Source organism: Geotrypetes seraphini, chromosome 2 (assembly GCF_902459505.1).
Source record: "Geotrypetes seraphini chromosome 2, aGeoSer1.1, whole genome shotgun sequence".
In the NCBI taxonomy this organism is placed as follows: Eukaryota; Metazoa; Chordata; class Amphibia; order Gymnophiona; family Dermophiidae; genus Geotrypetes; species Geotrypetes seraphini.
In genome coordinates this window covers 126195333-126209782 of record NC_047085.1, presented here as the reverse complement: position 1 = coordinate 126209782, position 14450 = coordinate 126195333, and the positions used below count along the sequence as shown (strand labels likewise).

General features: G+C 43.7%; 1 protein-coding gene across 2 annotated transcripts in view; it reads left to right on the top strand.

The window, feature by feature from the left end:
- Positions 1–14450, top strand: part of MAPRE2 (microtubule associated protein RP/EB family member 2) — a 296029-nt gene that overhangs the window by 113063 nt on the left and 168516 nt on the right. The window contains exon 1 of one of the 2 annotated variants that reach the window (XM_033933721.1): positions 13185–13586. The exons of the other annotated variant lie outside the window; for it this stretch is intronic. Coding sequence (XP_033789612.1) covers positions 13468–13586 — 119 coding nt within the window. The 5' untranslated portion in view covers positions 13185–13467. Of the gene's footprint in view, positions 1–13184; positions 13587–14450 lie in introns of those variants that run through there. 2 annotated transcript variants of the gene reach the window in all.

Here is a 14450-nt window from a genome sequence, read left to right as displayed (position 1 = left end):
ATGTTCAGATTGGTTGAAACTGCAAATGGTAAGCAGATTTTTTGGCTGGGCAGCCTGTGTGAATTGTTCGAGTTGTCTGTTTAAGTCAAGATCAGACAAAGGATCGATTTTAAACAGTATGGGACAAAAATATGACATCATATGAAGTCATGTGCTCTCGCTAGACTAGGCAGGCAAATGCTGATCGGTTTGTGAGAGAAGTTCCTGGTACAAATTTTTCACCAAGGGATAGAGCTGCTGTGAATAGTGCTGAAATGCGTCTAGTTGTTGAGGCCAACCACTACTCATAGAACTTGGACTGAATTTGGATGTTACACCATGCACAACCATGAAAGGATCAAATGTTGTGCTTGCAACTGCTGCAAAAACTCATGTAGATTGTTATGTCACTGGCTAAATACTTCTATTGACACGGCCTGGAAGAAAGCAATGTCTGTAAACCCCAACGTACTCAAGCTGGACAGCTATTCCCATGAATTGGCAAATATGTAAACCAAGCATCAGGCATACAAACCAACTTGCCAAAAAGCCTTAAACATGGGGGAGAAATGAGGCCATGGCATGGCTTGTGTAACATGTTTTCATCAATTTTGGAAAATCATGATGGGCTGATTCTACTGCTGAGGGACAAAAAAAAAAATAAAAAAGGAACACTTGATTTCCCAAACTGATATCGACCTTTTAAAGGACATGGTGTACTTCATGACATTTTTCCTCCGTTATTCAATATTCTTGAATATGCCAATATTCCCACTTTGCAAAATTAATTGCTGATTTACTGTATTCTTCACGCAGCTTGGCAATCCAACAGTGATATGATTAGTCTGATGAATAAAGAATTTCTAGCAGCATTAACTGATAAATACTGGAGCAATTTGACCACACTGCACTTTGTGGCAACATATCTTGATCCAACTTTGCAAGGATTTAGTTTTGTGAAAAATCCAAAGGATTACCAAGGGTTCTTTGGATAAGTGAAGTCCTCTCTTCAAGGGCGTCCAAATGGCAGATGAAATTTAATGTGGACAAATGCAAAGTGATGCACATTGGGAAGAATAACTCAAAACACAGGATCTGGGTATCATAGTAGACAATACAATGAAACCTTCTGCCCAATGTACGGCAGCAGCCAAAAAAGCAAACAGGATGCTAGGATGGTTAACAAGAATTAGAATGTTATAATGCCCCTTTATTGCTCCATGGTGTGACCTCATATAGCAGTGCTAGAAAAGGTATAAGGAAAAACTAAAAATGTTAGGGCTCTTCAGCTTGGAAAAGAGATGGCTGAGGGGAGATAATGAATGAAGTCTACAAAATCCTGAGTGGAGTAGAACAGGTACAAGTGGATCGATTTTTCACTCTGTCCTATCACCTCCTTACATGCTAACCTGCACTTGTTTTCACCCCTGCCCAACAGCACTTCAGTGCTACCACCTCCCCACTTGATGATTGGCACATCTTTCCCTTTCCTCCAGCCAACCAGCACAGTTCATTTTTTGTCTGAAGCTGAAGTCAATTCTGTGTGTTGGGCCAGAGCGGTGTAGGTTTGCAACCTATCCCTGAGAACAGGAGAGGTGCCAGAGGACTGGAAACTGGCGAATGTCACACCTATCTTTAAGAAGGGATCGAGGGGTGACCCCGGGAACTACAGGCCGGTGAGCCTGACTTCAGTTATAGGGAAGATGGTGGAAGCGATGATCAAGGACAACATTTGCAAACACATCGAGAAAAATGACTTACTGCGAACAAGCCAGCACGGATTCTGTAAGGGAAGGTCATGCCTTACGAACCTACTGTACTTCTTTGAAGGAATAAGCAGTCAGGTGGACAAAGGGGAACCCATGGACATCATTTACCTCGATTTTCAAAAGGCTTTTGACAAGGTGCCACATGAAAGGCTGCTTAAGAAGCTATGGAACCACGGGGTGGGCGGGGATGTACACAGATGGATCAAGCACTGGCTGTCGGGTAGACTGCAGAGGGTCGGAGTGAAGGGCCAATTTTCTGACTGGCGGGGAGTCACGAGCGGTGTGCCGCAGGGATCGGTGCTGGGGCCGCTACTCTTCAACATATTTATCAATGACTTGGAAACGGAGGCAAAATGCGAGGTTATAAAATTTGCGGACGATACCAAACTCTGCGGCAGAGTTAAGACCAGGGAGGAGTGTGAGGACCTGCAAAAGGACCTGTACAAGCTGGAAGACTGGGCAAACAAATGGCAAATGCGCTTTAACGTTGAGAAATGCAAAGTCATGCATATAGGAAATAAGAATCCGTTGTTCAACTACAAAATGGGGGGGGGGGGCACTGCTGGGAGACAGCGGACTTGAGAGAGACTTGGGTGTGCTAGTGGATGCATCAATGAAGCCATCCGCACAGTGTGCAGCAGCAGCGAAAAAAGCCAACAGGATGCTGGGCATCATAAAGAAGGGTATCACAACCAGGACGCGGGAAGTCATCATGCCACTATATCGGGCGATGGTGCACCCGCATCTGGAATACTGCGTTCAGTATTGGTCGCCGCACCTCAAGAAGGACATGGCGGTACTTGAGAGAGTCCAAAGGAGAGCAACGAAGCTGGTAAGAGGGCTGGAAAACTGCCCATACGCCGAGAGGCTGGATAAGCTGGGTCTCTTCTCTCTGGAAAAGAGGAGGCTCAGGGGAGATATGATAGAGACCTTCAAAATCCTGAGAGGCATAGAGAGGGTGGATAGGGACAGGTTCTTCAGACTGAGAGGGACAACGGGTATGAGGGGGCACTCAGAGAAACTGAAGGGGGATAGGTTCAAGACAAATGCAAGGAAGTTTTTCTTCACCCAAAGGGTCGTGGACACATGGAATGCACTCCTGGAGGAAGTGATCAGGAAGAATACAGTACATGGATTCAAACAGGGATTGGACGGATTCCTGAGGGACAAAGGGATCGTAGGGTACTGAAAGGGGTGCGGGGACAAAGGGTCAAGAATTGGATGGGAAGATAGGACTTCGATGAGAAACCAAGGGGTGATTCAGACAGGTCATGACCTGTTGGGCCGCCGCGGGAGCGGACTGCTGGGCGTGATGGACCTGTGGTCTGGCCCAGCAGAGGCACTACTTATGTTCTTATGTTCTTATAGGTCAATGGGTAGGGAGGTGGAAGGACTGAAGTGCCGGCTAGGCGGGGTCAGAAACAGAAATGCTGGTTGGTGGGCGGGCTGGGGAGAGGTAAGAATATAAGAATAGCCTTACTAGTTTGGATATTCATGGCTGGTTGGCTACCAGTCTGTAGTTAGAGAGGTTTTCTAGGTCTTTTTCTTTATTCTTCAGTATGAGCTTAAGGATGGAGAGTTTCCATTTAAGTGGAACTTGTCCAGACTGTAATGAGTCGTTGTTGAGGTCCATGAGGTAGGAGAGTCCTGGGCCTTCGAGCTCTCTCATCAGCTGAATCAGGCAGGTGTTGAGGGATGGTGGGCCTGGTTTCACTCTTCTCAGTAGATTCTTCAATTGGAATTCTGTGACCGGTTTGAACTCTTCCATTTTGTCTCTGGTTTTCCCATTGTATTTGTCTATAGATATGTTGTCATTTAGTCTGTTGTCTTCCTGTAGTTTTCTTATTTTCTCAGTGAAGAAATTGCTGCATTCTTTACTGGTTAGGGAACATTTGGTGGTCTCTTTCTGTTTTTTACCTAACAATCCGTATACTAACTGATATAGGGTTTTTGTTGAGTTTCCAGCTTTGAAAATCTTTTTTGAGAGAGATTTTTTTCTTTTCTTATCTTATCATCCTAATAGAGGTTCCATTGATTTTGAGCCACACTTTTTTCTAGTCTCCTCGCCTTTGTCCAATTTCCCCCATTTTCTTTTAAGATTTCTTTTCTCTCTTAAGTTTCATGATTTCGTCTGAGGGCGTGAATCCATATTTTCTTTTGTTAAGTTTGCATTATTCTAATGGTGCTACTTCCTCAAGTCTGCAGTCTAATGCTTCGTCCCAGTCTTACCTGAAGCCTCTTCCCATTTTTGATTTTGTTTCAGAGGATTCTGATTGATTTTTACTTTTTGGTTGTTTTATGCTGAAGTGTACTAAATAGTGGTCAGTCCATAGCAATTTAACTGTGGAGGGATTGCAGTTGCCGATATCGTACTCTTTGTCGAATAGCACATCTAAGGTATGTCCTTTAGAGTGGGTTTTTCCCTTCCTGTTTGGTGTAGGCCCAGTTCTTCCAGCTGTTGAACTATCCATTGGGCTTTTTGACATATTGGGTTGTCTATGTGTAGATTAAATCACTGCAGACCCAGAATGAGGAGAATTTTAGGTTTGATCCTGCGATAAAGTTCAAAATGTTTTGCCATCCTTCTGTGTCTAGGTCAGGAGTAATATATAGCACCATTATGCCCATTGAGTCTGTGTTCCCTATTCTCAGAAGTAAACTTTCTGCTCCTGCTGGCTGGGTAGTTTTCATTTGATGGAAACCCAGGTTAGGATTATGTATTACTGCTACCCCCCCCTTCTCTTCCCTGTTCTATTTTGGAGCATGATATGGGGGGATACCTTGCTGAGAATGACCCCACTGTTAACTGTGAGCCAGGATTCTGTTACCAGGAAATCCAGATTGTGTTCTCCTATTAGGTCTGCTATCTGTATTCCCTTCTTGTTCATGGATCTTGTGTTTAGTAGGCAGCTTCTCCATGTTATTTGCTGTTGTGCTGTTGTCTAGTCCTTTTTGTAATTTTTGTAATTTTCTGTGTTGCCCACTCTCTTCTTGGTACTGTTGATTCTACTAAGCCCTCACCAAAACACATTCTTTTCTTATTTGGAGTATCCTAATGTCCCCCCTTTACTGCTAGGCCTGTATATGGGTGGTGAAGGGCTTGCATATGCATATATGGGTGGTGTCAAGAATGGTTATGTGAGCAATGGTTGAAGCTAGCATACAGGCAGTGACTAGGCTGGTATGTGACTAAAGCTTGTGCATTTGGCTGTGACACAGTCAATGTGTACAAGGTCAGTGTATGGACAGTGACATGGCTAGCAGACAAGCATAAAACAGTGACAAGATTAATGTAAAAAACATAGATGCCATGATTAGGCTTGCATAAAAGTGTAAAATGGTTACTAGTTTAGCATAAAAGCATATATACAGTAACTAAGTAAGCATAGAAGCAATTAAATAGTGACAAGGCTAGCATACAAGCATATATACAGTGAGAAGGCTAGCATGACTTAGGTCTCTATATCTACCCTAGCTTGTGATGACTGGGATGAAAGACTACATGCTGGCAAGGAGAGTAATTGGTATAGAATAGGAGAGCAGAGATTTTAGCATTGCTCTTATGAAGGCAGTATAATTTTGAGTGATTCAGGTGGCTAGGTTAGGGTTAGAATGTTGGTAAGATTTGGTTGGATAAAAGGTAGATCAGGGATCTCAAAGTCCCTCCTTGAGGGCCGCAATCCAGTTGGGTTTTAGGATTTCCCCAATGAATATGCATTGAAAGCAGTGCATGCACATAGATCTCATGCATATTCATTGGGGAAATCATGAAAACCTGACTGGATTGCGGCCCTCAAGGAGGGACTTTGAGACCCCTGAGGTAGAGTGTGTTGAGGGTGATTGGTGGGTAGGTGTATACTGTATATGAAAGGTTATCCCTAGATTCATATATTTCAAAAGGTTTCCAAAGCATATATTTGCTTTGGAGTAAAATGTCCTGATAGAGGTTAAGGTAAGAAAGATTTTCAGAGCTGCTGGCCAGTGGAGGTAGTTGAGTTTGCAGAGAGACAGGTGGGTTACATGATTGGCTTCCAAAGCCCAGAGCAGTCTGTTTTTAAGAGGAGGGGGATAGAGAGAGCCATCTTGAAACCTACCACTATAAAAGCACTTTTATAGTGGCTTTTAATTTGTTTTCATTAGCTGTTTTGCTTAGAGCTAAAATATGCTTTTATTATTTAAATTAGATTCTGGCTTGGATTCTGTGGGTTTAGCAAAGGGATGCATATTGTAAACTTTGACAATCCCCAGCAGCCCTCACTGTTTTACATTCACACAACCAAACTTGAGTTTTCAATGATGAGTTTCAGGTACAAGCTTTGTTGAAGTGGCAGTTTCAGCTGAAACTGGGGGAAAAAAGCAGTGCTGTTTGGTTTCTACCCTCTTGTTTTATCACATGCGCACCCATAGCACAGAAACTCACTTTGTGTCAGCGTCAGAAAACCTAGAGTCAGAATTATCCTAGTTATATTATTAAGCAGATCATGATATAATGATATTTCAAAATTTTCAGCTGTAGTGCAAGGAGAATTCAATTCTGATACGTTAGTATTTTTCCTATCACCCAGAGGGCTTACAATTCTAAATTTGTACCTGAGGCCATGGGGGGTGGGTGTTGTATGATTTACCCAAGATCACAAGGACCAGCGGTGGGATTTAATCCTTAGGCTCCTGATTCTCAAGCCATTACTCTAACTATTAATCTATTCCTCCACACCACTTAAAGCAACCTATTGCAGAACAAAATACAAAGTTAAGTTTTCAAAATGTGGAATGCCAATTTAGATTTATTCAGTATTTCCATATAGGTCAGTATATAGAAATAGATGCATAAACTAACAAAATAAGATATGTCTTTCAAAAGTTATGGTAAAAAATTCAGTTGGCTGCTGATTTTGCAGACAGTGCAGTCATATTTTTTTCTACTATATTCAAGTACTATTGTAGGATGTAGATATTCAGCCCGCTGAACAATTAGGCACAACATAATTGTCATAATTTAGGTCTAAGAATAGGAAGGTGAAGGGACTTAAGATGTCACATAATACTCCGATGATTTATAATTTATTCATTATATAGAAACAGTGGTGTAGCAAAGGTGAGAGGTAACTGGGGCGGGAGTGTCCCCCCTGCTTCTTCTCTACCACCCCTCCCCCACTCCTCCACCCCCATGCTGCACTTGCCCCCTTCCCCCTACCTCTTTAATATCCCTGGTGTAAGCAGCATCACCAACTTGCTATCCGCTTTGGCATCGGCTTTCCCTCTGACGTCACTTCTTAGGTGCGGGACCCAGAAGTGACATCAGAGGGAGAGCCGACACTGCCGCAAAAAGCAGATTGCAGTTGCTGCTCACGCCGGGGAAGAGCTAGAGGTATGGTGGTTGGGTGGGGGAAGTGAAGGTTTGCAAGGTGGAGGGAAGAGTGGGAAAGAGGGGGGCGGGGAGGAGAGGAGGAAGAGTGCTGGCGCCCTCCCCCCTTACTACGCCACCATATAGAAACATAGAATATTAACTACAGCTCAGGATCATCAGACTTAAGGTTACCATATTTGTGAAGAAGAGGACACATGACCCCACTGCCCCTGTCTCCCACCAGTCCCACCTTTAGTGCATCTGGCCCAGTTCAACAGTAGAAATAAGAGTCTAATGTGCAGCTAGGCCTAGACTGATGGCAGCCACACCATTACAGATAGGGGAAGGCCAACAAGGGAAAAAAAGCTATAGGACAAGAGAGAGCCTAGGGAAACAGATTCTTTAAAAAAAAAAAAAAAAAAAATATATATATATATATATATATATATATCTTTATTAATTTTCAAAACTATTACAAAGTGCCAAGAATTGTACATACATTAATAATCAAGGTAAGCACTTAAATTCCATCAATAACAATGCAGAAGAAAAATATCCCTCCCCTCCCATCCAACAATTTAATCAAGAAATAAGCCAAAAAGATTCCCCCCTCCACCCGCCCCATCCTGGATATGTATAGAAATAAACAAAAATAAAAGACAACTATGTTGAAGTAACAAAGGATGTCAACGGACCCCAAACCAAATTAAAAAAATTGTTATGCCCCAATATATCAGCATTCATCTTTTCATATTTGTAACCTAAACATAAACTAGCCCACCAAAAAGGAAAGTTAAGGCGCAACTTTTCCAATTGCGGGTTATCATTTGCATAGCAATCCCTGTCATAATTAGGAAAAGCTTGCATTTGTAGCGATCCATGGGAGGTTTAATATGCAGCAATGTTCCACATATAACTGCCTCATACGTCAAAGGGATTGTTGATTCCAGTATGAGGTTAATCTGTCCCCATATTGACTTCCAGAAGTTGAATATCAAAGGACAATAGAACAACAGATGATCCAGTGTCCCAATGTCTAAATGACAGTGCCAGCATCTATTAGATTTAGAACTGTCTAACTTGTGTAACCTAACAGGGGTTCAAAAAGATCTATGTAACAGAAAAAAAACATGTTTGTCTCATAGATGTTGATGCTGCACATTTCATACTCCAAATCCAAATTTGTGGCCATCGAGATGCAGAAATATACTGCTTTATCTCAATGATGCAAATGTCTCCAAGACCATTTTTTGGTTTCTTATTCAAGAATTCAGAAATGAATTTAAACCACCGGTCGGCCTGATGCCCCAGCAAATCTGTCTGAAAGCATAGGACCTGCAAGCTATAATGATTTTTGAGATTCTGCCAATCAGGGAACCCACTCTGAACGACCTGCTTCAACTGCTTTTGAGAATTTGAAATATCGAATGATTATTGCAGTCATAAAAAAATCAAGCAGTTTCCCATTAGATATAACATCATCTAATGTACAAATGTCTGCCTGCATCCAATACTTCCAGAAGATCCCAGACCCGCCTATTTGAATCTTAGAGTTTAGCCATAGGGATTGATAAGTAGATTTCTCTATTGGAATATCTGTTTATTAATAAATTTCAAAGTTTTCCACGTATCAGCTAAAATACTATTGTCCTTAACATATCTAGGTAACTTGATACTCAGCACATGAAACAATCGTAATAGGGACATAATTTGCCACTCTTAAGTACAGCCAATCCGGAAGATTTTCCATAAGCTCAGGGAGGGTCCAATACATACCCTGATGCAGTATATAGGCCTGATGATACCTATAAAAATTGGGAAAATTTACCCCTCCCTCTGCAATTTGCTTTTGTAAAGATACGAAAGCAATTCGAGCTGCTTTACCCAGCCAAATAAATTTGGTAAGTATACTATTTATTTTTTTGTAAAAGGACTCCTGAAAAAACACTGGCAACATACCCATTTGGTAACAAACCACAAGCAAAATCATCAACTTAACTGTTTGAACTCTCCCCCACTAAGACAAATGGGGAAACAGATTCTGATTAAGGCAAAAAATAATTTGGGGAGGGCTCTCCCAACTCCCCCACCTACCTATCTCCCCGGCTGCTGCAATTTTGAATCTTGGGGCAGCAGTAACAAGGTAAGCGTGCTGCTGTTAGTCTACCCTGGAAATCTTCATTCTGCAGCAACTTCTGTTCCTGCATAGGCAGGTTGTTGCAGCATGAAAGCTTCCTGGGGCAGCTACCTCGTTGCTGTTGCTGGCTACCTGAGGATTCAAAATTGCAGCAGCTAAGTGGGGGAGTCAGGAGAGCAGTAAGCAATATCGAAGTCTGGGGTGTAGGCCAGCTCTGCTAAAGTTGGTGAGCTTGTGGGCCACCTAAACCCAGACAGACCCCTGTTAAGAAATTGCTTGGACAGTCCTCTTAAAAAAAAAAAAAAAAAAGGGGCATGTCTGGGATTTCCCTGATGTATGGTAACCCTAATTAATCTAAACCCCATTATTGTAATGCATAGACCCCATTCCATTTGCAATGTTCACTTCTTAACTAAGGATTTTCTGTGCTTATGCATGCCATTTTCATTCTGTTGCTGATTGCCTCCAGCACCTCCTCTAGGGAGGCTTTTCCATACATCCTCCATCTTTTTGTGAACAATATTTTTTTTACTTTCTGTGAAGAATTTTATTTTGATGATCCTCTTGTCTAGGGTTACCAGATGTCTGGGGAAACCCGGACAGGTCCTTTTTTTTTTTTAATTTTAAAGAGGACTGTCCATGTGCCCAAAGGGATTTTCAAAACCCAGCAGTTTGTTTGTGTTTTAGAGGTCCCTGATCTCAGGGTCGCGTCTGGAGGGTATCTGTGCATGCACGTGATATCATTGCATTGACATCCATACACATGCAGACACCCTCCAGAAACTGTCCTGAGCTGGGGGTGGGTCTGGTGACATAACATGTCAGACCAGGTGTCTTTTATAGAGGAAACCTGGTAATCCTACTGGCCATACCTCTCCCTATGCAACCTAGCATCCTTCTAGTTTTTGCCATCACCTTTTCAACCTGTTTGGCCACCTTAAGATCATCACATACAATCACACCCAAGTCCTGCGTTCTTCACCCCCTAAACTGTACCGTCCCCTCGGGTTTTTGCAGCCCAAATGCATGACCTTGCTTTTTTAAAATTTAATGCTAAGAAATGCAAGGTCATGCATTTGGGCTACAAAAACCTGAGGGAACGGTACAGTTTAGGGGATGAAGAACTTATGTGCATGATAGAAGAGCGGGACTTGGGTGTGATTGTATGTGATGATCTTAAGGTGGCCAAATAGGTTGAAAAGGTGATGGCGAAAGCTAGAAGGATGCTAGGTTGCATAGGGAAAGGTATGACCAGTAGGAAAAAGGAGGTATTAATGCCTCTGTATAAGACGACTCTGGTGAGATCTCATTTAAAATATTATGTACAATTCTGGAGGCCGCACCTTCAAAAAGATTTTAAAAGAATGGAGTCGGTCCAGAGGAAGGCTACTAAAATGGTGTGTGGTCTTCGTGATAAGGCATATGGGGATAGACTTAAAGATCTCAATCTGTATACTTTGGAGGAAAGATGGGAGAGGGGGGAGATATGATACAGTAGATGTTTAAATACCTATCTACTATAATAAAATGCTAAGCGTGCATGCGCACACTTACCTGCGTGATCCGTGATCCGTAGGTCCCTGGCCGGCAGGAGTGCATAAGTGCACTTAGCTGTGCCAGTGGCCGCCAGACAAATTGAAAAGTGATGGCCTCCTTGCTCTCCACCTCGCGCAGTCCTCCATCCAGGAAATACGGCCCTACTAGCTGAAGTTTATTTTTAAGTTAAAAGCTGCTGCGGCAGCTCCTCTCACGAGCCGCACCTGCGTTGGAGAAGGCTTCCGACACAGGCGGCGATCATGAGAGGAGCCGCTGTGGCACCTTTAAACTTAAAATAAACTCAGACTATCACAAGTTGAACAAGCTGTGGTATGTATCGAGGCTCAAACTAATCCTGCAAGCTAGACCGCGGGAAGGGAAGAGGGGGGGGGGTGGAGGTGGCAAGGGACTAAGGGAGCAGGCTAGACCGTGGGAAGGGAAAGGGGGTAGGGGGAAATGCTGCTGCTGCACAGGGACATGGAGGGGAAATACTGCTGCTGTTGCTGCACGAGTAAGTGGGGTGGGGGAGGGAAATGCTGCTGCACAGGGAAATGGAGGGGGAGGTAATGCTGCTGCAGTTGCTGCACAGGGAAGTGGGGGAGAGGGAAATGCTGCTGCTGTTGCTGCACAGGTAAGTGGGGTGGGGGAGGGAAATGCTGCTGCACAGGGAAATGGAGGGGGAGGGAATGCTGTTGCATCTGCTGCACAGTGAAGTGGGGGGAGGGATGAAAATGCTGTTGCCACTGCACAAGGAAGTAGGGTGGAGGGAGGGAAATGCTGCTGCACAGGAAAATGAAGGGGGAGGGAATGCTACTGCTGCTGCTGCACAGGGAAGTGGGGGTGGGGGGAAATGCTGCTGCACAGGGAAATGGAGGGGAAGGAAATGCTGCTGCTGCATAGGGGGCAGGGAGAGAGACAGAAAGAAAGACAGACAGCGGGAGGGAGGGAGACAGAAAGAAAAGTAGAAAGACACAGTGATAGGGAGAGAGACAAAGGGGGGCCAGGAAGAGAGACAGACAGAAAGAAAGACAGAGGGAGGGAGAGAGAAAGAAAGACAGACATATTCTAGCACCCCTTAATGTAACGGGCTTAAAGACTAGTGTAATATAAATGTGCATGAGTCAAGTCTCTCTCATTTGAAAGGAAACTCTGCAATAAGAGGGCATAGGATAAATTAAGAAGTGATAAGCTCCGGAGTAATCTGAGGAACTACTTTTTTGCAGAAAGGGTGGTAGATGCATGGAACACTCTCCCGGAAAAGGTGGTGGAAACAGAGACTGTGTCTGAATTCAAGAGGGCCTGGGATAGGCACGTGGGGTCTCAGAGAGAGAAAGAGATAATGGTTTCTATGGATGGGCAGACTAGATGGGCCATTTGGCCTTTATCTGCCGTCATGTTTCTGTGTTACTCCTGCCTACCCTCTTTCAGTCCTATAGTTCTTGTATTAAAACTTTCTTTTGAGAAATGTTTGCTTTTAATACATTTTTTTATAGGTTTGAGATATTTGAATGTCTCAATCAAAATCGCTCTTTCTTCTTTCCTTTGACCAGATTCTACATAATCATATCCGTAATGACTTGATTATCAACCTCCATTGGAGAAGCCTTCATGTTCTAACATTTATACATACTCATTAGAAATTAGATCATGTTTAGTGCACTTTTATTAATGTGAGCTAAGCTACTTTTGGTGTGATATCTTTTGTACCATTCACTTGAACAAGGTTCAGTTGTCTTAAATGTGCATAACAAAATATTATATGCAATGAAATAGGTATCTTGTTTTTTAAGTCATAACAAAGATACAATTATATGCTGTGGTTTGTTTTTGAATCCATTCTTGTTGATACAATTTAGAAATGCTCAACTGTTTATATCTTCAGATGTATATTTTTGTTATAATTTTTAAGCAAGTAAGTTACCTAAACTGGCCTCTGGTGGCCTAGGGTCCCTCTGACATGGCTAATGAGAACATGTTATGTTCCTCATCTTGCTTTCTCCTTGCATCAGTGGTCCTGAGTTCAGGGGCTTATAGTAAATCTTCCATCCAGACTTTTGTGATGACTTTAAAGATAGAGAATAGTAACTGTGATTAGCACATGGATCTTCTGTGTTTTAGGTCTTTTATTGATGTATCGAATAATCCAGGAGTAGGGTATGGCTGTTGTCAAGTTGTTTTGACAAGTCCAGCTGGTACGGTGGAGCCCACCTCGAATATCTTGTAGGGGGAGAGGGTTAACGAGCTGACCCCTTTTTATGAATTGCTCATTGTATATACACAGCTGCAGCTCCAAGAGGAGGGAGAGGAAATGATGAGAGGAAAAGCTGTTTTAGGAGCAAAGTAAAAGCAAAAGGGGGAGGGGCCAGGACCTGGTGTTGTCATGGGCCCGATGTAGGATGCACCCGTGTGGTCAGGCTGCGGCGCGCTGAAGCCGTGAAGGCGAGCAGCCCAATCGGTTGCTATGGTGAAGAACCCGCTCACGTGACCAGGATGCTGCCTCGGGCAGTTTGACGTCAGCAAAGGGAGGAGGAGAAGGCAGCTCGTTTGTAGCGAAAAGCGGCAGCGGCAGCTAGGCGGAAATTGAACGCATACAGTGGAGCCGCATCTGTTTTGGTTTATAAGTGGGGGGGTGCGTCTTGGTTGGTTTTGTTGTGTCCCCCGCCCCCCCAACTTCCCTCTCGCGGTTGGGGAGCGTCCCGATGCCTGGACCTACCCAAGCGCTGTCCCCAAATGGAGAAAACAACAACGACCTTATTCAGGATAACGGGACCCTCATTCCCTTCAGGAAGCACACGGTGCGGGGGGAGCGGTCCTACAGGTGAGCGCTGCGACACAAACACACACAAACGGGGGAGGGGGAGAGCACTGACATGCTGGCTTTAACTGCGGCGCTCGGTTTAAAAAAAAAAAAAAAAAATCCCCGGGGGAGGGGGTGTTGGCGTTATAAGCCGAGGAGCTTGTTGACAGCCGGAGGCGCGCCGGTCAGGTAGAACGTCTTGCTTGGCGGTTTTCGTGCTGCTTCCAGGGTCTTTCCCCCGGTTCTACAGCAAGGGGGGGGGGGAAGACGCACGGTGGCTATTTTTGTACGTGGAAAAAAGGTGCACGCGGTAGCCGGTTAATCCTCCTGATTATTTGAAAAAAATAAATAAATGGAATTAGAAGGCAGAAAAACGGGGGGAATTGCTGTGGCCGTTTGGCGTTTTCTGTTGGTTTGTGGTTTGTGTGTGGGGGTTTGTTTGGTTTTTTTTTTTTTTTTTGGCTCTGCTGCGTTCAAGTAACGTAGAATACTCTAGATGAAAGAGCAGCTACCCAGATTGATGCAGCTTTTGTAAGAGCCGCGCGCGCTCATTGGCGGAGCGCTTGACAGCAGAGGTCAGCGTGGCGTGCTCTCTTCCAGGATTTTCTGATTTTTAAACCCCGGGGTTGGATTGTGAGGATCCCGGTCTGTGTTGTGGAATTTGTTCTTCTTTCAAGAGTCACTTCGTCTCCTTCACGTTTATTTACTGTCAAGTGGAAATTGTTTCTTAAGTGCAGCAGGATATATATATATAATATTTCATTTTCTGGTTTACAAATCATGACGTCTAATGCCCACTGCAAGAAAGAAATTCAATTAGACTTCTGAATACAGTATTTGATTAAAATTCTGCGGCTGTGTTCATTGTCACAGTTACGCATTTTT